The sequence below is a fragment of the Carettochelys insculpta genome, chromosome 2 (genome assembly GCF_033958435.1).
Source record: "Carettochelys insculpta isolate YL-2023 chromosome 2, ASM3395843v1, whole genome shotgun sequence".
In the NCBI taxonomy this organism is placed as follows: Eukaryota; Metazoa; Chordata; order Testudines; family Carettochelyidae; genus Carettochelys; species Carettochelys insculpta.
In genome coordinates, this window is record NC_134138.1 from 241,944,331 (window position 1) to 241,967,715 (window position 23,385).

General features: G+C 44.5%; 1 protein-coding gene across 1 annotated transcript in view; it reads left to right on the forward strand.

The window, feature by feature from the left end:
• Positions 1-23,385, forward strand: part of MALRD1 (MAM and LDL receptor class A domain containing 1) — a 532,671-nt gene that overhangs the window by 65,583 nt on the left and 443,703 nt on the right. Inside the window, exons 7-10 of the mRNA XM_074985504.1 lie at positions 4,566-4,712; positions 15,503-15,660; positions 20,412-20,504; positions 22,898-23,105. Coding sequence (XP_074841605.1) covers positions 4,566-4,712; positions 15,503-15,660; positions 20,412-20,504; positions 22,898-23,105 — 606 coding nt within the window. The remainder of the gene's footprint in view (positions 1-4,565; positions 4,713-15,502; positions 15,661-20,411; positions 20,505-22,897; positions 23,106-23,385) is intronic.

Sequence of the window (23,385 nt, forward strand, 5' to 3'; positions counted from 1 at the left end):
ATGAAATATCCCGTCTACACACAAAACATGTTCTTTCAAAATTAAATCCAAAGAACGTGGCACACCTTTCAAAAGACTGTTCCACTTCTATTTCAGGAAGAGTGTCTTCTTTCAAATGCTTCTTAAATGTGTAGACACTCCACTGGCCCTTTTTTTCAAAAGAGCCATCCTCATGGCACCTGATTTTTCAGTCCCTGGCCCATGCTTTCAAAAGAGTGGAGGCTGTGTGGGCAGTCACTTTTAATCCACTTTTTTGTGTGTGGATGCACTCTTCTGAAAGAAGTCCTTTTGGAAGAGATGTTCCAGAAGGACTTCTTTCAAAAGATAATTGTAGTGTAGATATAGCCCAGGAGAATGAGCTGGCACACCTACAATATAAAATTTCAGAAGTGCAAAGGTGACTGAAAACCCCCTTTTATCTCCCACTCCTGAACTGTGCTGAAAGTTGCTTTTCCTAAAATGAGAATGTGGAGCTCTTTGAGTTTACTTTGTCTTGTTGGTATATGTTTGTGATGCTCCCAATGGTAGCACAAGAGTGTGAGCATAAACCTCAGTTCTGACTATTGGAAAAACTAGGACACATACACCAAACTCATTGAATAGTAACAGAGAGGAAGCCGTGCTAGTCTATACACTATCAAAACAAAAAGCAGTCAAGTAGCACTTTAAAGACTAGCAAAATAGTGTATTAGGTGAGCTTTCGTGGGACAGACCCACTTCTTCAGACCGTAGCCAGACCAGAACAGACTCAATATTTAAGGCACAGGGAACCAAAAACAGTAAGTAAGGAAGACAAATCAGAAAAAGATAATCAAGGTGAGCAAATCAGAGAGTGGAGCAAATCCACTCTCTGATTTGCTCACCTTGATTATCTTTTTCTGATTTGTCTTCCTTACTTACTGTTTTTGGTTCCCTGTGCCTTAAATATTGAATCTGTTCTGGTCTGGCTATGGTCTGAAGAAGTGGGTCTGTCCCACGAAAGCTCACCTAATAAACTATTTTGCTAGTCTTTAAAGTGCTACTTGACTGCTTTTTGTTTTGATACCAAACTCATTGTGAGTTTTAAGCTTGGGTTTCCAGTTGTCACCTTTACCAAGTGCAAACACCTCAGGCATATTAACAACCTTAAACAGAGTCACAGACTATCCACTTGGATACTCTGATGTGTGTTATCACCCAAATGAGTGTCTCTCTAATAAGGCCCTGTGGTGGGCCACTACCCTTTTCGAGATATCCCAGCCATTCAATTAACTAAATTACCTGTAAAGGGTTAAACTCAGTGTTGGCAAGCAGCCAGGTAAACCAATGGGAAGAGAGAGTAATTTTTTAATTGGAGTAGTGATTTGCCTGCAGCAGTTTTTTTGTGTGTGCAAATTTCAGTGGGTGGGTTGGATTAAACCAGAGATCTGCAACCAAAATAGTGAGAAAAGCCATTTTTTTTCAAGTTTGGTTATAAAATCAATACTTCAAGAACCACAGTGCTTGAGAATATGAGACAGTCCTTAATAAATAGTGTCAAACCATATGTTTTGTAACCCCTATTTTAAGAACAGCGCACACACAGTGATTTGTACCAGTTAAAAATGTTGTTACTTTCACCCCTGGGTTGTTGAGCAAATGAGGAAGAGGAAAACGCTGGGCCTGGAGATAGTCTCTTAAGAAGGAAGGGGCAGTGTTCGCATCAACCCTCCATGCCAGTTTTTCTTTACCTTTTTTAATGAATTATCCCTTTTTTTGAAAAAAAGTACACTTAGCCCCCGCCCCACTCCACTGTTTCACTCAGTCCCCTCTTCCCTGTTCCAGAGCCAGGCACTCCCAGCCTCCCTGCTTTAAACCAATACCTCACCTCTCCCTCCAAGCCAGCCATTTTCAGCTCTAACCCAATCCCCCCTTTTCCCAGAGCCAGACACCCCACGCCCCTTTCCCTCCACTGTATTCCAATGCTGGTGACACACCAGAGCTGCTGCCACCACTGTTGCCACTACCATGTTCTTCTTTCTTGAAATGCTGGTGTGGGACATGGGACACATAAATCTCCTGGCTTTGAGTATTTTATTGCTCAAAGAGCCGTGTGCAGCTCAGGTGCACATACCCCCCTCATTTCTCTCACTTCCAGGAGTCGGCAACCTGCCACTGGAGTAGGGCCTGCCTGAGGTGAGCTCTGTGGCCAGGCCTGGCCCAGCGGGCTCTTTTCAGGGGGGTAAGGTACAGACCTACAGAGGAGTCAGCAGCAGCAGTGTTCACAGCCTCAAATGGCTCCTTAAAGAGCCACAGGTTGCTGACTCCTGGATTAAGCCAGGAACCAGGTATGGAATTTTCCACTAATATCCATAGCTAGAGTGGAACCTTGGAATAAGAGATATGTGATCAGAAAGGGGATGTTTAGTCACACATAATCAGGTTATTTTCTTTAATTTTGGCTTTTTGTTTGTGGGGCACCTGGCATTGGCCACTGTCGGCAGACGGGATACTGGGCTGGATGGACCTTTGGTCTGACCCAGTATGGCCATTCTTATGGGACTTCTCTGGCTGATTTATGTACCCCACCCCCAAACAGTGTGACTATTAAACTAAGTCCCAGGGGTGCAGTTCTCTGTATTTTAATCTACCTTTTTTTAGTTGCTATGTAATATGTAGCAACCAAGTATAGTTAACAAGTATGTCTTTGTTCTGTTAATAAAATCACTTTTTTTAAGCCTGTGATCTGATTTTTGTCCTAGAAGACAGGACGTTTTGTATGCACATACCTGTGACGGAAAGGTCAGCTGTTAAGAAATTGCAGGGTTTTTTCAAGCTCTCTCCTAAAGGAAGGTTGAGAGCTTGGGGTTACTCCACAGGGAAACATACCACACATCTCTTCATGAGCTCTCAAAAGGGGGTTTTGCACTTGGGTGATGGTGGCATTCCTCTCAAGCTCAGGGTGTTTTTGACCTTGGGGCGGAGTTTTTTGGTTTGTTTTGTTTTTAATCAGAAACCTTTAGAAAATTAGTCCTTAATCCTTTCATGGCAGTAAAGTTAAGCATGAGTTATTTTTTGAGCAGAAGCAGATCCTTTTAAGAGAGACCTCAAGATATTTGACTTAATTGTGACTGATGCTTAATTACCTAGTTCCTAAAACCCACAGATTTGCATCTATTATATAAAAGTAAGTAAATCACACAGAATGACTTTTAGTTGATAAATTGTAAATGCTATGGCACTGTTTTAAAACAGTCTTCTATAATAGCACAGCTAGTAGATCTTACATTTCAAAGGTTTTCAATATACCTCCAAGTGTCTATTCTCCTTTAAAAAAAAAAAAGTGTGACGTGCAGGCATTCTTCATCTAATCCAACCTTCAGTCTAATCTTTCCACAAGAGAAATAAATGGAGGAACTGTGAAAATGAAAGTTCTCGAAGAAGGAGGGGAAAGGACTGTTTGTTTTGACAAAGTTGCTTGTTTCTAAGTTTGCTAAATTTCTGCAAAGTTTTGTGAAAAATTGAATTTTTACAAAAATATTGATTTATATTTTCTCTCTCTGGTGACTTGCAAATTATGTTGCCATTGAGAGTTCTGAGGGAGCTGTAGGAAGCTGTGGTAATGTACCAAAAATTACAAGACAGGCCAATTATTCTCAGACATATGTCTACACTAGCCCAAAACTTTGAAATGGCCATTTCGAAGTTCACTAATGAAGCGCTGAAATACATATTCAGCAGCTCATTAGAATGCCGGCAGATGCGGCACTTCAAAATTGACGTGTCTTGCCACCATGTGGCTCGGCCAGATGGGGCTCCTTTTTGAAAGGACCCCGGCAACTTCGAAATCCCCTTATTCCTAACAGCAGATAGGAATAAGGGGATTTTGAAGTTGCCAGGGTCCTTTTGAAAAGGAGTCCCATCTGGACAAGCCGCATGGCGGCGAGCCTCACCAATTTCGAAGTATCGCAGCTGCCGGCATTCTAATGAGGCTCTGAATATGTATTTCAGCGCTTCATTAGTAAACTTTGAAATGGCCATTTGCATGGCCATTTCGAAGTTTTGAGCTAGTGTGGACACAGCCATAGAGGTGATACTTGATGTAAGGGTTCTACAAATGAACCTCTGTGTTTTAGATGTATAGGCCTGGGAGCCAGAAGACCCCAGGCTCTAGTCCAACCTCTGCCACAGAATTCCCTTAATAATGACAGTTGTGTGGAAAATGGTGTTGACATCCTCCAAGAATTAAAATTTTGAAACAGTTTCCTGTCCAACAAAAAGCCCAAATTTTCAAAAATTTTCAAAAATTTTGAGAACCAAAACAAAATGTTTTTATTTTCCAGTTTTCATGGTCTAATTTTTTACGTTTATAAATGATCACAGTTCTTCAGTCTGGAAAAATTGTCCATCACTGGGGAGTGAATTTCTAATAGGGTATATCACTACAGATGGCTGTGTACAATCTCTAATAAACTCATTGGTAGGCTGCTTATTTGTGAGGTAACCAGCGCCATAAGGTCTGTCAAGTAGTATAATGAACATTAACTGCTTAAGGGAAATCTCATAAGTGAGTTTAGAAGTAACTAAATGCTTGCTTTTCCATTTAGAGCAGCATATCTGCAGATTTGAACTTGACATGTGTGACTGGAATTCAGATTCATCATTTGAAAATGTTTCCTGGGTGCGCACAAAAGCAGGAAGTAATCTTGCCTTGAAATCAGACCTCCTGAAAGGGCAAAACAATGATATTGGAGGTGAGAACATTAAATACATGGTTATTAGCTGTCATTAGATTGTGGTAAGAAAAGTCAGAGTGAAATATTGTGGAAGTAGAGTTAAAAGTAATCACATGATTTATTCTTAAACTATTCTTTATTTCTGAATATTTGGTATGAATTAGTGTATCCTTACTCTAATATTTTTTGTCCTACATATGGGCAGGGTTACATCTTGATTCTGTAGTAATTTAAATCCTTCCAAACCCATTGATCTGATCCTTTTTTTCTCATAGCAGAGTTATTTCTAAAGTACTGCTCTATTTTAGCTTTCCATGTGTTCAAGGGTTTCACTTTCCATCTTTAATCGGACAACTCAAGGACAAAACAAATCTGTATAATTAATACTTAGTTATAAATCTGAGCCTTTCTCCAGGTAGTGGGAGCTCTTGGAGGCAGGTGAAGGGGAACAGTCCCTGCCAGTGCCACCTAATAGGCTGGTGGAGATAGGTTGTTTAGGAAGCTGTGGTAATGTACTCAAAAATTACAGGACAATCGCTGTATAGCTCTCCTTTGTGGCGGTCTGTCCATTTAGCAACTCAGCCCTCTGGCCAGGTTACGCATTCAAGTCCAATCCTTTTGAGGTAACACAAGGAATGCCACAGCTCCTCCCCACCCCTTGAGAAGAGGTGTAAAAAGGTGAGGTGATGGGGGAAATAGGGTGGGGGTAGGGAGTTTGGCTGCTTCACTTTGCTTAGGTGTTAATGGTTTAGAAGGGAAAACATCCTTTTTATAACAGAATTCTTTTGGAGTTTGTAATTACAGTAAACCCTAGATACAGTGGACTCCTTGAGGAGTCCACTGCCTCAAGGAGGTAAACATCGAGCCGGACAGCTGGGAGGAGCTGGCAGATGATCGCAGCAGATGGAAGCAGGAACTACACAAGGGCCTTCAGAAGGGTGAGATGAGGATCAGACAGCTAGCAGAGGAGAAGTGAGCCCACAGAAAGCACAGTAAGGACCTGCCAGACACCCATTACACATGCAACAGATGCAGCCTTCGTGTGGGCCTTCACAGTCACAGTCGACGCTGCAAATGGTAATCCCAAATGGAACAACAAAGGGCGCGATTCATAGTCTACGTAGACTGAAGGATGCCTACTACTAGTGGACTCCATTTACCAGACATCAGTAATAATGGATGTCTGCAACCCTCCCTGTCAAAGAAAGTAGAGTACAGTACTGTACTTTACAGTACTGTAAATGACGACTCACCAGACAAGGCACCAGTTCCCCCACAGCTGCGATCATTGCAGCCATGGAGTCCTTGGATGTGGCTGAGACCACAGCAGCTATGAGGTCCCTGGCTGTGGCTTGGAGAGCTGCTGCTTCTGTGTTCCCCTCCTCCCCACCGTGGCTGAGATCTGTTGTGGTGATCCCAGCCGTGGGGGTGGGTGGGGGTGACAGAGTAGCAGTGGTGGCTCAGAGCCAGAGGAGCCGCTGCACTCAGGGCAGAGAGCAGGCAACTGGGAGCCAGAGGAGCAAACCCTTGGAGTAAATCCTCGGGTATAATGGACTTTTGATTTTAACGGACACCCTCCCCCATTAGTCTATCAAGGGTTTACTGTATCTGAAAACTGATCAATACCACACCCCCACTCCACTTATCCCCTGCCCCTTGCTCTGGCTCCTGCACATCTTCCTTTTCTGGAGGACAGCAAGATGAGGACAAGGCAGACATTTTTAAAGAAAAATAACCACTCAATTGTAGGTGTGTGTGTTTGTATATGTATAAAATTTAATTTTTACCTATTTTATTATATCTGCAGTATATCATTTAAATGAGTGCAGAGTCAGCTTAATGTTATATTGAATGTTTATACTGCATAGTTCTAGTGGATTGCCATTGAACGTGCTTATCTCAAAGGAATTTTACCAGGCATCCCATATTTCATTTAGGGAAGTATGGTCATCCTAATAGTCTATTGATTGATGTTTGAACTTTACTGAGCCTAGAGATGCAAAATATTTCTTGCAAAAAAACACAGCAGCTGAAACAGATACTTTAAAAAAATAATAGATGGTTGGAAACTTTCAGTTCTGTATACCAAAGTACTTTGTAACAAGGAAAAATATGTTGATAGGAAAGTACACCAACAAGTACTGTGATCTCAGCAGTGCTGAGGGTGGAATGTCTTAGGCCCTGCCTCTTCCAGCACTGGCCGGCCCATTTTGGGGCATGGACCTGGGCCCACCTTTTCCCTTGCCTTGGGGCCCTTGGCAGATCTCAGCAGCACTGTTGATAGTACAGTATTTTCTCTGTAGGCAAACATGGTTGCTATAAGCACTTATTAATAGTACATATTTCTGGATATTAAAATGCGTAATGGAACAGAAGATGGTGGCTCCGATAGAGGAGTGGTGGCTTGTTCCTGTGGGCCGCACAAGTGGTACCTGGGATGGGGGCTGTGGTGGGCTGGGGGCTTCAGGGACTGGGCCAGGATGGTTGTTGGCAGCAGGCCGGGCTGGAGGATGTGGGGGGAAGCTATGAGCTGGTGAGCATTGGGAGTAGACAAGGCCAGGCTGGAGGGTGTGGTGCGAGCTGTGGAGCGTGGCTGAAGGTGCTTGACCACATGCCTGTGGGTGCCCTATCACACGAACGGAGCTGCTTTGCAGCATGCAGCCATGGCTGCCCTGCCATGTGGTGGGAGCTGCTTTGCTGTACACAGCTGGAGGTACTGGTGGCTCCGGTGGAAGAGTTGGCAGCTCCTCCAGGCTGCACCAGTGGTAAGTCCTTAACTTACTTCGGGGGGGGGCAGTTAGGGGACTGGGCTGGGTGGGTGTTGGGAGTGGGCCAGGTTGTGGGGTGTGAGTCAGTGTGGGAGATGTAGGGGGTCCTGCAGGCAAGGGGGTGAAAGGAGGAGGCTGGGCTGGGGGCATGGTGAGGGCTGCAGGCAGCATGGGAGATCAGTGACAGGGGAGCAAGTGGTGGTGGGAAGGAATGAGCTGGCCCAATCCTCCCTGCCATTTACTATGTGTTTTTTCTTCTTGCTCACATGATCTTCTGTGAGCCCCTAGCAGGGGCAGCAGCGCTAGCAGCCCACGGGCACCGGGCAGGCAGCATGGACCCCCTGGCATGATGGCGGGTGACCTCAGACTGAGCAGCTTCTGCCCCCTCATTCAGCATGAGATGAGGGTCTGGGGTACTTGGATCCCTGGGTAATTTTGGTTAATCCAAATGGCATATGAGCCATGATTTGGTCACTGGTATCCAAGGGATCGTGACTCCTTACATCACCCCAGGGAAGACAACCCTGTGAGAAAATTCCCCACTGCCTTGTGGGTAGGTTTGGGAGATCCAAAACCTATGGGAGTAAACCCAGACAGAAAATCCAGAGCAGAGACCCAAAGGCGGTTAGCGAGAGGATTTGTCAAACCTGCTTTCCTGCATCTCCTTGCAGTCAGCTCAGTTCCAAACGTACTGACTTCTGTCTTTCCTTTGGATTCAACTGGTGCGACCAAAAGGGGGACAGTGCTGCTTGGGCAATGCACTTGCTCCAAACACTAGCCCAGGCAAAGCAGTGTTTAAGAGGATGCCAAATGGAGAGGACACTCCATCCTTGCTGACAGCATGGAAACAACACGGGAAGTGGCAATTACGGGTTATAAGCCGTCCTCAGCTGGTGAAGAGGATCAAAATATTGATCTACTTTTATGTGTAGATGTGATCTGTCTACAGAAGTTTTGTCGGGACATCTCTTCTGACAGTAACATCTGTAGATAGATGCTTCTCTTGTAGACATAGCCTGGGTGCTGAGCGACCTAAATGCCCTTTTTATCAGCTGGAATGTGATTGGGTCAAATTTAATTCCTTAATTAGTCTTTATTGGAAATGAACATGTTCTGAAATGCCCATCATTCAGGTACTTGGATATCATTACATGGGTAAATAGACACAGGTAATTGAGCAGGCTGAATATATTTCCCATAAAAAAATGAGTTGGGGCTGCTCTAAGCACTTCATCTTATAGAGGTGAAACTTGAGAGAAAATACACAGCAATGTACGGAAATTAATTGTTCATAAAAGTTGGAAGGCATCCAACAATTCTGAACCAGTTCAGCTCATCTCTGCTTGATATTTACTTTTATATCATTTCTTTTCTTGCTAATCATTCAAGCTATAAAGGGAGAGCAAAGGTAATCTAAATGGCTACAATGCTAAAAAGCAGAGATTCAGCGTAGCAAAATCTAAAAAAAAATGCATTGTGTAAAGTTCAGGTGTGCAAACAGAACTTAACTAAGATTTAGCTTGTGATTTTGATGGAAGCTTCCACCTCCATAGACAGGAAGGGGGTGGAAGACAAAATTACAGCACTAAGATCCAGCCAATTACATTTATAAAGAAAGAATTGGTTATAGGATTTGAGTAATCCTGGATATTCTTAAATTTAATTAAATATTTTCTGACCTTGGGTGACTTTTATATTTTTGGCAGTGTTGCTTCTTTACCCACTTGTTCTGTTACTTCATTTCTCCTAGCTTCTACTTCCAAAGTCCCCCCACCCCGAACAATAATTTCTATCCTTATTGTATCTTTTTCTCTATTACCAGATATTTTTTGAGGAAGAGGGGGCTTCCAGAAAGAGGATTTCCTTCTGGGAGATCCCTGCAGGCCACGCTTCTACACGGCTATTTTGGAGTCTGGAAGAACTTCTTCCAGACTCCAAATCACATGACTATATGCTAATAAGGCATCAGAAATTTACATCCATGCCTCATTAGCATCTTCCTGGCTGCTCATTACTTCTGAAGAAAGTGGCATGTGTAGAAGTGGCCTTACTCTTGTAATAAAAGACCTCTTTAAACTTTCTTGAGAAGGACATGTGTTTGAATTCCTTTTAATGTTTATTGTCTCTTTTTTGCTATAAATGTAGTGGCCTTATACTGTACATCTGTCCTCTGACAGTAAAGTTTAAAATTTGCTTTTAACAAGTTTTTCTCCAATTTCCTAACAAAGCTTTGCTGTTCTTGCGGTGGAGACACATAAATCTATCTAGGCTTATCCAGAAAGTTTCCATCAGCGCTTGTTTATCATGTTCCCATGCTACCAAGTCAAGACTCTAAAATAAGGACCAACCCCTTTCCTGTGTTGTACTGATAAGAGGGGAGAAGAGATTCCAGGCAGATATTTTCCTCAAGGGCACTGCCTAATAGTATGACTGGATTCCTCAAGAGACCACTAGGAGAATACAGGAGAATAAGAGGAGAATACAGACTTTTGTCCCTGTTTGTACACCACAGCACGGTGGTGATGTGATCTCCTGGTGATAACCATGCTCAGACCCTAGAGGGGAGGCTGAAATGTGCATTTTACCTTTCCCTCTCAGCTGTCTTGTAATGATCTGTAAAATGTAACTGGGAACGTACTTTCCTCCTGGCTTTTACAGAGCTGCTTTGTGCAGCAGATGCAAATTCACAGCCCTGCTCTTGTCAGGCAGAAGGGGAACTGAACTTGTGTTTCCAAATCAGAGGTAAATGCTGTAATACATAGTGAATGTTTCTGAACTTTGAGCATACTCTGTGGCACAAAAGTGGATATCAAGTATGTATGTGTCGCACCCAGAGGCACCGAGACCTCATCTGGGGTGAGTGAAGTCTCTGCTCTACAGCCTTGGCTGAGAGCCAGCTGGCCTTTAGCTTATACAGTAGAGTGCAGGGCTTTAGACCCTATGCTAGCAGTTCTATCCCTGGGGCCAGCAAGCCAGGTCTGTTGGCATTTGTAGGGTGCAGGAAGACATTGTAACGGTTGAGAGTACAGTCTGACCGCTCTGTGAATCCTCGGGAGAGTCTAAACAGACCAGTCTGTGCAAAGTGAAAAGCTGCAAAATAACTGCTAGGGGAACTACTGCAGAACCAGGCGCACTTGCCAAGACTTCAAGGCTAGGTTGGCAGTAGGCCACAAGAGATAGTGATAGGAATGCATAGGCAATTTTAGGCAATCTTATGTTAATGAGTTGAGCTTTATCAGTTAGCGTTAGGAGGCCTGTTACAGAGCCTCTCCCCAAGCGAAGCTCTGGCGCGTCGGGTCTTCCCCCACTGGTGACTGTGGCATCTCCGGGGCTCCCATCACAGGTGTCACATACTTTCAATAGACCACATATAGCACTCGCCTTCTGGGTGCAGCCTCGTTTCTGGGGAACCCGAGCCTGGTTGGCTACAGCATTACATATGGTAATATGGAACCCTAAATAACAAGTGCAAAAGACCAGCAATGTGGTGGAACATGTGGCTTTTTTGCAAGAGAAGAGGGCTTCTGAAAGAGCAATCGAAAACCGGAGGCTTTTTCAAAAGTGCATGAGGAGAATCTCCACACAAAGCGCACTTTTTTGGAAGTAAATCAAAAGAATGAAGTGCCCCTTCTGACAGCAGTTCTCCGATCCCAGATCAGGAAGAGTGGCCCCTTTCAAAAAGTTCTTTCGAAAGAAAACTCATGTAAGTGCATCACGGGCCATGTTTTCGAAATAAGATCCTCCATGGCGCCAGCCAGTTGGCGAGCAGAGATGCCCCAGCCAGTGGCAGTGGGACTCTATGATCTTTGTGCCTGGCTGGCTTGAAAGCCACACAGACCCAGAAGCTCTGTGGTAGGAAGCTGACAGCATGCTAGCAGCAGGCACAGCATGAGCCCTTTGCAGCACACCCTCTCAATCATCCCCGCAGGCCAGATGCCAGAGGGTCAACAGGCTGCTCCCTCAGGAGCCCCAGGGCCCCCTGTCAGAGCCCTCCCAGGGCTCACAGGAGTTCAGCCAGCCCCCAAAGAAATGGGCACTGTCTTGGACAGATCCAGAACTCTGGGACCTCATCAGACTGTGGACTGCAGGGGGCAGGCAGCAAGCACAGCAACATGGCCACCTTCACTCAGCTCGCAACCAGGCTGGCTGCCTGGGAACACCCTCTCTGCACCCCTGACTGGGTGCAGAGCAAGGTAAAGGAGCTGCAGCAGGGCTATGTCTGGGCCCTGGACTCCATCAGCCAGTCAGGGGCAGGGTCCACCTCCTGCCCCTAGTACAGGAAGCTTCGCAGCCTTCTGGGGCCCAGGGACAGTTCCCCTCTGCCTGCCATCCTGGCCACTGTGATGGATAAGTCACACCCCAGGGACGAAGAGAATCCATGACCGAGGGCTGCCTCAAGCACCTGGAGCTAGAACCAGCTACCAAGGTCTCCAGTGATGAGGGTGACCTTGTGATAGACTCGCCATCCAGTTGTCGAGCTGGGTGATGGCCAGCCAGGCATCTCTGGACTTCAGCGAGGGACCCTCCAGTAAGTATGGCTTATGGGGTGGGGACACCACAGCTGCCAGTGGGCCACGCAAATGCCGAGGGCACCTGAGTCAGACACAGCCCAGCTGGCTGTGGCTCCCAGAATGCTGTAACAGCTGCCAGTGACACTCAGAACCCTATCCCATGGACAGCACAGCGAGCTGCTTGGGCACGGTCAGACCTTGCATGGTCCCATGGGGGCAGGGACCCCATCAGTGCCTGCAATCCCCCATGCCATTGGACAGTGGGTGGGGGCTGTTACTCACAGGAGGTGGGAGGCACGGCCCCCAGACCAGTGGTGCAGGACTGATGTGCCATCTGTCTCTTCCCTTCCATCCATACAGTTGCGCTGTCAGAGGGCCGGGAGAGCCCCACCCCTTTGGTCATGCTGACAGCCCACTGGAGGCAGAGGACATGGCCTGGGCACCCCCCACCAGCACCATTGTGGTCCTGCACCGGAAGGGCCCAGATGTGCATGGTGTATGATGTGCTCCACACCACCACCGTCCGTCTCCAGGTGGAGGTGGTTGAGTGGTGCCTTTGGGTGGAAAAGAAGGACGTGGCCTGGTGGCGGATGGCCTGGGGTAAACTAATGGGGACCTTCTGGGACATGTTGGTCACCCTCCAGGAGCTCCTGGCCCGGCTCCCATCCAGGACACTAAAGCAGTTTGGAAACCCGAGCACTGTGAAGCCGGAGATGACTGCATCCAAGTCCCCAACATGGAGGATCCTTTGTAGGAGCATGGTGTTGATGGATCAGACAACCCGCATGGGGTGGAGGGCATGTGCATATTTGAGGGCATGATGGGGAGTGCAGGGATCCCAGTCTGCCATGCTTCCTTCTGGCCCCCAGTCCCCAATGGCCCCCTCCCGCAGTGGGTGAGTGACCTGAGCATGCTTTACCTCCATGAGGACAGCCCCAACGGTGCATGACAGATCGGTAACTGTCTGGGGTGGCCAGCTTCCACACAGCTATGGCGATCCTCTTTTTGAGGGGGACGGTGGTCCGTATTCACACATTGTAGTGTCTCAGGGCAGGGGCGAGCCACTGGCAGAGCTCCAGGAGAGTCTGCTTCCTCATCCTGAAGTTCTGGAGCCACCTGGCATCATCCCACTCCTCCATCACCAGCTGCTCCCCGCAGTCAGAGCTACCGGGGTGGCTTCAGAGTTGCCGGCAATGCTTTTTTTCTAGAAAAAAAAAAGGTGCTGGAACTCCTTGCAGCCTCAAACTGCCCCACCCCCAGACTTAACCCCCTTGCAGCTCCAAACCATCTACAGGATTAACCCCCCACACCCCAAACTTCCCTCAGGCTTAAACACCCCACCCCCACAGCCTAACACTGCCTCACCTATCCCCACACTTAACCCCCCCGAAGTCCCAAAGCACCCTGCCCACCCCAGGCTTAACCGCCTCATAGCCCCAAACCACCCCAAGGCTCGACCGCCCGCATCCTCGAACCACCCCACTAACATCCAGGATTCACTTACCTTACCCAGGAGTTCTGTGTGCTTCTGGTTGCCATCTCTTCTTCACTGTGGCTGTGTGACTTCCCTCAGCGCTCCAGCTACCTCCACATACAGCACAGAAGGGTTGGTTCCCAGTGCTCTTCTGCACAGGAAGAGTAGAGCACTCTATTTAGTTGGTTTAATGGTGGATCCTGCCTGCTGGCTGTTAAGCCGATTAAATAAGTCCTACTCTTTCAACGTGGCAGGCAGAGAGCTGGAGGCATGAGTGGTGGCAGCAGCAGGAGCCACAAGTGGCTCCTTAAAGAACCACATGCAGCTTGGAGCTTCCCCTCCAGCTTCCAAAATGGTGGCACTGGGAAAAAAAAAGTGTCAGAACTCCATTCCGGTGTGTTCTGCTGGAAAAAATGCCCTGGTCACTGGGCACCTGTGAGGAGGAGTTGCATGGCTCCAGCAGGGGCGCTCATGCCCAGGAGGAGGTGGAAGGTGTCTACAACTGCCATGGCCAGTAGGCCAACTATGGCATTCACAATGGCCAGAAGTAGGTGCTGGTGTCAGTCCATCTGGCTGTGCATTAGCTGTCCAGTCTCTGCAGGTCTTGTGACAGCTCTGAAGGCCTTAGCGTGTGCAGGATGAATGTGTTGGGGCGGGGCCTTTTAATGGAGTGGCTGGCTGCGGCCCCAGAAGGACTTGTCAGCCGTGCAGCTCCCCCTGTGGCTTTTCCTGGCCCGTTGTTTTGATTGAGTGCCCAGAGCTGTGCAGATGCTCTCTTTCGAAAGAATGGGCTGGTCTGTCAACAGAGCAGATCAAAAGGGCGAGCCGCTTTTTGTGTGTGGACACACTCTTTCAAAAGATGATCTCTTGGAGTACATCCTCTGGATAGTATCAGAGGGGTAGCCGTGTTAGTCTGGATCTGTAGCAGCAACAAAGGGTCCTGTGGCACCTTATAGACTAACAGAAAAGTTTAGAGCATGAGCTTTCGTGAGTTAACTCACATCTTCAGATGCTGGTCCTGGAAATCTGCAAGGCCAGGTATAAATAGGCCAGAGCAAGGCTGGGGATAATGAGGCCTCTGGATAATCGCCTTTCGAAAACATGCTGTAGTGTAGATGTAGCTACTGTAAACATTTTTTAATGCAATGCTGTTCCCTCCCTTAGTTTCAAGTGTTCCAGGAGTATCGTCTAAATGTAGGTCAAAAGTATATTTACAGAAGGTAGAAGTGGGTGCATGAGACTTAACAACAAACAAGGATGTCATGAATGTATTAACTGGGAGCTTCCAGAAAATACCAAATATTCGATGACTCGGGAGCAAAAAAAGCTGTGCTATATTTCATAAAGAATGAGTGTCTTGTCTATTTATTTTTTACAGATAAAGCAAGACTGTTGAGGACAAAAGGGATTCTTTTAGGCCCCTGTAGAAGCGCTTTTAAAAGGGGCAATAGGTCAAGAAAAGCCCAAATTGGTTTCCAGCTTCAGATGGAAAGACAATGGGCTGCCAACACTCCCGGTGTGTGCATCGTGGTTCAGAACTACAGAACCTTTCTAAGCTCTGCAGAGCTCTTACACCGCATGGTGTTTTCTGTAGGAGTGAAAAATTTCCTCCCACCCCCTTATTTTATTCTTTAGAAACTATAGCAGGTTTACTATAAAATGTATTTGCTACACACATGCTGGGAAGAAAGTAAGGCAAACCAAATAAAAGCAGCAATTATTAGGTCTGGAATGATTGAAAATGTGAAGCAGCTAAACAGAATATGGGGCACGTTATAGCTTGAGATCTACCATCTGAGGTAATAGTTTTAGGATATCATCAGGCAGATACCAGATGCTGGAGTTTTAGTATAGACAAAATTGTGGTAGTGTTTTGGTAAGAAATTCCCATTGGTTCATAACTTGAGAACAAGATAACTGGATCATGGTGGTACTGAAACAATCAGTTGACTTTTTGATGACAGGACTCCACTATTCCTTCTTTTTAAGGACTGAGGGAGAGGGAGGTCTTGGGAAATGACACATTTTTTTCTTTTCTTTTTGTTTCTCTTTCAGGCCATTGTGTGTGTATGGGAGCTAACGACAGCACTTTACACAAAAGTGCTTATCTTAACAGCACCACATATCACTGCATTGGCAAGAATTGCCATTTTCAATTTTATTACTCCATGTCAGATAGCAGTGTTCTCAAAGTGGTACTGTACACTAATAAGGTAAGGAAAAACTTTCATGTGCAGACTAAAAAAAAAAAGAAAGTCCTGCTCTTGCCAGGCAAAACAAAACAATCCAAGAAGCCTTGTTTACAGGTTGCACCTCCCTGGTCCTGAACAAGAGAATTTGCTGGACTAGGGGAAGACCCCTGCCACCAGCCTCTAAGCCCCCTCGCCAGCAGGCATACTGCATTTGCCCCTGCTGTTGCAAGATACCAGCACTGTCTCCAGCCCTGCAGAGCTGCCACAGGGCATTGGCTCCAGTACTGCACTGCCATGGGGCACTGACACCGGCCCAACGCTGCCCTAGGGCTGCCATGGGCTACTGGCTCTAGCCATGGCCCTGCGGTCCCCAGGGCTGGTGTGGGGCTCTGGCCTTGATTCTGTGCTGCCCCCAGCCGGGCTGCCAGGCTGTTGCCTCTGGCCCTGGCTTTCCCTTCTGCCCTTAGGCTCCCAGGCTTTCTGGTCCAGGAGCATCTGTGGTTCTGCTGGACCATGGATGCTGCCAGACCAGAGAGTGCCAGTTTTAGGACGTGCAAGCTGTAGTAGCATATGTTCATGCTCCACATTAAGGGAGAGACCGGGGCCGGCACATGTAAATCACCATAATACCACTACACTTCATGGAGGTACACTGACTCAAACCAGTGGAGTACCTGGCCCATGACTTTTAAATCCTAGGATGAAGGTTTGCTGTCTTAGCTGGAGGTAACGCCTTCTGGGATTTCTAGAGAGAAGATGACAGCAGCACCAGTGGTGCACTTTAAAATGATCCAGTGTGTGTTTCCCTCCATGCTGGCTCCCTTCAGCATTGGTAGTTGGCAGCTCAGACTGTGCCTGTGCCCAGTGCAGAGACTGTACACAGCAAAGATCCTTGCCTCAGATCTCCGCATGGTTGGGAGCAACTCGTCTAGCAGCAGTTCACATTTTTTACTTTATTCTATGACACAGTTCCCTTTTTCTTGTGATAAACACTCACAACAGTTGGGTGCTACATTTTAATTTTGAGCTAAAGTATGAATATTGGCTCAGACTCCCAGACCATCTTAATTGACTCCTCATGACATGTAATGAGGACACATTCTCCTGTTGAGATGCAACTGAGAATCCTCAGTAAATGTCTCCCTTGTAATATTCCTGTCTAAGAACTTACTGTCACGTACAATTACTCACGCCATGCGTGACCGCTGCATCTGGTCTCGTTAATTAATGGTTCTCCATATTTTAATGATTGCACTACAGAATTTAAATTGCCACCCCCCACAGTGCATATCAAAAAGTGGGAGAGCTTGGTCATGCTGCTTTCATGGTTACATATGAGAAAGAGCTTCCCAGTGGTGGTGTGATCTGTGGGACTGTCTTCATGTACATCACTATGGCTGCACCACTGTAGCATTTCAGAGAAGAGGCTCCTGCCAATGTTCTCTGTGAGCTGAGCACTTGGGCAGCTGCCCAGGAGAGATTCAGGTGCTGCTCAGGTAATTAGCTGAACACCTCTGGCCGCCCACAGTCATCAATATGCATTTCTATTGGGGGTTCACAACCACACATGCCTTGGTGCACACAACAAAATTTATTCTACCCACAGGTGATAAAAATAGAGGAACCACTTGGCATATTGAATCCACCTCCACTAGACATGGTAGCTACACTGGTGGGAGAAGCTCTCCCATAAACATATTGCTGTTAGCATAGAGTAGAGGGGAAGGGTTGGTATAACTATGTTGCTCGGGCTGTTGATTTTTCACGCAACAGAAATGTCATGAAATTCTAATGGCTCCACGTGCAAAAGCCAGCAACACTGTTGAACTGCAGGGAAATACTCAAAAGGAACTAGATTAGATGATCTGTTACCAAATTACAATTTTTAATCTCCAGAAGTGGGGGCAGAGTGTTATCTAGGGCTGGACGACCAGAAGAATGGAGAGATGAAGTTACAAAAGTTCTTAGCGTGCCAGCAGAAAATAGAGCTTACCATATCTGAATCAGTTTCAGTACAGTTCATATTTAGAGATATCAAATTGATCCCATCTGATGACTCTTAGGTATCTCAGGTGGTTGATGTGAAATGAGCTGATCTCAGTTCAGTTCTTACAGGACAAGTGTGTGTATCATTAAAACTACCATCCTCCTTGCTGGTCATCTCAGCAAAGACCAAGGATTGAATGAACACCAAGACCTACTCTGATCCTACAGATCCAGAAACCCATTGAAAGGGTGAAGTACAGCAACTTATCTTGCTGTCTGTTTCACATGGGGAAGGACAGAAAAGATTTAGTTTAATGCACACGGTACCCATCTCAATGCATTCAGAGTTAATACAGTGTCAGGACTTGCCACTTGTAGACTGCATTCTACCTTAAGGCATTTTGGATTCATTAATGTATTCTCAACTACTTAAAAAGGTGGGCACCATTACCCCATTTTATAGATTGGGAAATGGCACATAGTGTTTGAGTCCCATTCCTATAAAGATTTACAAATATGCTTAACTTTAAGCATTTTGTTACATTGCCTTCACTTGGAGTAGGCACCATGCCTATAGTTAAGTACACGCTTAGGTTTTTGCAGAGTTGGAGACTGACTTACCTAAGATTGGCCAGGAAGTTTGTGGCAGAGTCAGGACAATCTGCCTCTAAGTCATGTGCTTTCACTGCAGATGTTGTTTCCTCAAGAAGTAAAACTAGGGCAAAGGGGTTAAAGCCCTTTCCTTCTTGAAAATTAAAGGAACCAAGCAGTGACTGTGGGTATTGTGCGCAGATGTGATCAGTGGAACCCCCAAAGAGTGCTTTTTCTTGTAGGTTAATATTGTTTCACCAGAAATCAGTCTGAAAAAACTGAGCCACCAGCTCATGAAAGGCAATACTTTTGAGAAAGTTTTTCATGAATAATTTACATGATTCATAGCTTTTACTCACCACAGAAAAGAGCCCTGGTGAGAAAAGAATAAAAACAGGTTAAAAGTATATTTTATTTTTGGAGTGATTTTGTTTTATTACATGGTCTACAGAACAGGCGGAGAGAAGGCAGTAAAGGATAACTTAATTGTTACCCTTGCATTAGGTTTGTACATGAAGGCCTCACAAACATGCATTGAGGATTTGAAATGTTCAATAAATAACATTTACAAAAAACTGCCTGCAGGCAGAGTGAAAAGTGATTGCTTAGTCAACATGGGCTGCGGTAGGGGAGGGAGGAAAACAAGTACTTGTTCCATGTTATTCACTGAAATGACAAAAGCAGGAGGGAAATAGGTGCAGTCACCACAGCACTGTGTGAATGCACCTGTACAGGAATGTCAAAAAATAATGAATATTTTATTTTTATTACTAGGGTGCTGGAAAAAAATAGTTAAAGGAAAAATATGGTTGTCTGTCACCTGTAAGGGTAGCTCAAAATCACTGTTGGAAAGATGAAAAGCTCCTACAACTTTGCCCATGTCCATCTCAAAAAATTACTTTCAATTTAGTATGCATATGGTTTAACTGTGAATCTGTGTCTACTCTGAGCCCTAGTACCAACAGCTTGATGCAAATAAGCTGGCTCAAAAATGCAAAACTGTGGCTCATTTACGTACTTGTGCAGCCAATATACATATTCATGAGACTAATGTGCATATCCACAGCAGAAATCAAGCAGTGTAGACATGGTTCTGCCAGCAAAAACCCCCTTTGTCAGCAGCTGCCACATCTACACTGCTTGATTTATGCCTCAAAAAAATACTAAGTAACCTTATGAATATGCACATTAGCTGCACGAATATACAAATGAGTCACCATTTACATTTTTGATACTGCTTATTTGCATCAAACTGTTGGCACCAGGGCTCAGTGTAAACACAGCCTTACTGTTAAACCATATACATATTAAACTGAGAGTAATTTTTTGATTTTGCATCAAACTGTCAGTCCTAGGGCTCAGTGTGTGCACAGTCTGTGTGCTTTAAGCAGCAGTAATTTTGCTTTCTATCCAGTCCTGAATCATTAAAAGTCCCATAGATCTGTAAAAGCTTGTAAAGAGGAGATTGGGGAAATGAGCAAAAGAAAAGGAATGCATTAGAGATGGAGTAAGCAGAGTAATCCATTGAAAACTAATACAAGTTTCAAACAAGCATCTTATAAAGAGAGGTGACTACATGGGAAAACACAGGTTGACCCTCTCTAGTCCGGCATCTTCTGGATGTGACCATTGCCAAATGAGAGAATTTGCTGGACCATGGGAGATCAGGCACTTTTGACAAGTCCTAGATTCTGTTGTAAGTATTAAGACTAAATCTACTGGTAACCTATATTACTAAGCTTAGTTAAAACAATAATAATTAATTAATAGCTAATGAATCAACAGCCCCAAACTCATAAGGACCCCTATTATCCTCGCATTAATGTCTGTCTGAGATCTGCCTTTGATTTCAATGAGAACCCATATGTCACTACATTCAAGCTGAGTTCAACAGAAAACAGTGGTAATTTGTGTAGCAATTAAATTTGCTGCTGCCAACTTATCTGCTGATTATTTAAGCAATTAGCTTGTTTAGTCATTGTGAATGTGTCTTGTACTCCCATCTCTCCCCTAGAGTCCAGGATGGAAGCGTTATGTAAAGATTACAAATAAATATGTTTCTTTGTGGAAAATGACAAGGCAGACAGAAAGTTCTGATTGTGGTATGAAAATATCAAGGGCCAAAAAAAAAAAAATCTGATAATACACAGGAAGGTAAACTTTTTCTTTGTAACTTCTTATTCTACATTTGACAGGATGAACAAGTGCTCTGGGAATCCAACACGTCAACTAACAATGAGTGGGTCAGAAGAGAGGTGCAGCTACCATCAAACCTGAAAAAATTAAAGGTATGAGTGAAGAAGGCAAGCAGTTGTCTTTTGAAAATACATAGAGTTCCTCCATTGTTTTTAAGGTTGCTAGAAAACTAAGAGAACTTATTAAAACCATGTTTATTCTCAGTGACTCTATATTTAATTAGCTGAGTGGAACTTAGGCTCTGGTTATAAGGTCAATGGAAAATGGTATAACAAAACACTTCCTGCAGCCTCTAGCCTTAATTACAAATGTGTAGAAAGATGTATTCCCCATACAGTAGTGAGCTTGGCCCTGATGTTTCTCTCACTTCTTATACCATTTAACGTTCAGTGGAATTCCAGTAGCTTCAGTGGAGTTACTCCTAATGAAAAAAACATCCAGTATTTATTTCTTAAAATCTTCAGTGAATTATTAGGTTTCTCTTCTAAATTTGTTGTAGTAACATTGTATTTGTGATTGCATTTTAGAAATATATGTCTCTCTGGCATTTTATATGTAAGCTGTATGCAAACCACATAATTTTTAAAGCTTCTGGGGAAAGCCAATATTTGGTTCATTACACATACTGAAAGGTATCGATCTAGTCTCGAGTGTACTAGAATGAATTCATTGCAGTGAATCAGCAAAACTACAAAAAAAAACCTTATATTGCACAGATTAGGTGTGTCTACACTTGCATTCCTCTTTCGAAAGAGGCATGCAAATGAAGGAAATTGAAAATGCAATGAGACACTGATTTACATATCTGGTGCCTCATTTGCATAACCTCTTTTCTAAAGAGCTTCTTTTAAAAGAAAAGAAGCAGTGAAGATGGGGCTTCTGAAACAAAATAGGAAAAAGGATTCCTTCAAATATGGGTTTACTTTTGAAAGAGCCCTGTCTACACTGCTTTTTTTCTTAAGAAGCTCTTTTGAAAATATTATGCAAATTAGGCACCAAATATGTAAATCAGTGCCTCATTTGCATTTTTCATTTCATTCATTTGCATTCCTCTTTTGAAAGAGGAATACAAGTGTAGACACAGCTACTGTGTGGTAACAAAATCATAAAATAGCTAACTTGATGCTGAGCTAAATAAAGAATAAGACTTGTTAAATAAAAATATGGCTATGAGTTGTTTTTATATAAAACAAAAAATAAACAAAAGCTGCATGTTGAAGCTGTACTCAAAAGTTATGGAATGTCAGAATTAAGGCTGCCCATGCAACCTTAATTTGCTCTCCTTGGATATATACATTATCATAAGCACAGACTGCATGGGTGCTCCAGCCCTGCAACACCCATGAAAAAAATTACTGACCCATAAACTTCACTGGCAGCCAAGGTTCCTCCAGCATCTCCGCCCACCAGCATCCTTATTGACCAATATCTGCCCACTGCCCTCCCATCCTAGCACCAAATTTGGGCACATTTTCACAGGATTGAATCCCAGATGGTTCAGTGGTCCTGATGCCAAATTTCAAGCCAATTTCAGAGGGGCTGTATCTTCCCAATGAACCAGTTGTGTGGGGAAAAAGGTTTGGGGAACAATACATTCTTCTCTAGTCACACTCTTGGAAGCAGATGATTTTAACTGAGACTTTAGAAACTAACCATTCATTGTAAAGCAGACAATGGGAAATTTCAGCCCAAACTGTTTTGCAAAGTATAAGCAGTATAAGCAGTCTTATAAAAGAGAGCTACCTGTCCCATCTATATTAAATCGCCTTATGATTTGTGAAAGAAAAATACCAATTTTCTTCTCAGTTCATAAGCTAAATATAAGTCAACAGTGTGCAGCTGTTGCAAAAAAAAAACAACAACAAAACACCATGGTCCTGGGATGCATTAACAGGAGTGTTCAGAGCAAGGCACAAGAAGTCATTCTTCTATTCTATTCAGTGCTAGGCCTCAGTTGGAGTATTGTGTCCAGTTCTGGGTGCCACAATTCAAGAAAGATGTGGAGAAATTAGAGAAGGTCCAGAGAAGAGCAACAAGAATGATTAAAGGTCTAGAGAACATGAGCTATGAGGGAATATTGAAAGAACTGAACTTAGTTTAGAAAAGAAGAGACTTAGAGGGAACATGAGAGTGTTTTTCAAGTACCTAAAAGAAGGTTACCAGGAGGAGGGAGAAAAATTGTTCTCCTTGGAGCAATGGGTTTAAACTGCAGCAAAGGAGGTTTAGGTTGGACATTGGGAAATACTTCCTGTCAGGGTGGTTAAGCACTGAAATAAATTGCTTTGGGTGGATGTAGAATCTCCATCACTGGAGATATTTAAGAGCAGTTAGATAGACATCTGTCAGGGATGGTCTAGATGGTGCTTGGTCCTGCCATGAGGGCAGGGCACTAGACTCAATGACTTCTTGAGGTCCTTTCCAGTTCTAGTGTTCTATGATTCCATGAGATTTCTACAAATATTTTAAACACTAACAATTCTCACAGCTTGTGTTTGAAGGAACTATTCAGAGCATGACAGGGCTGATCTGTCTGGATAACCTCCAATTCTCAGAGTGGGCAACATCAGAATCACCAAGGCTCTGCTTACCAGAAGAATTTTCCTGTGCCAATGGTCAGTGCATTGCCAGGGAATCCACCTGTGATTACCACCTCGACTGTTCCGATGGAAGTGATGAAGATGCAGCGGCTTGTTGTAAGTGAATGCAGTTGTTTTATAAAGAGATGAGACCAAAAAGAAATGGATAGAAAACTGATAATCATAGTCCCTTGTTTACATAATAGCTTTCATCCAGGAGGCTTGGGTGTAGTGTGATTTAAAACCTCATATAGAATGTTTATAATCGATCACACCATCTTTCTTCCTACTCCTTTCTCCTTTTGCCTCTAGCTGCAAGATTCAGACCCAGATAATAAACCCTAAGTAGTTTGGACAGTCACGGTGATTTGTATGCTGCTTTTGTTCCAGACTTATC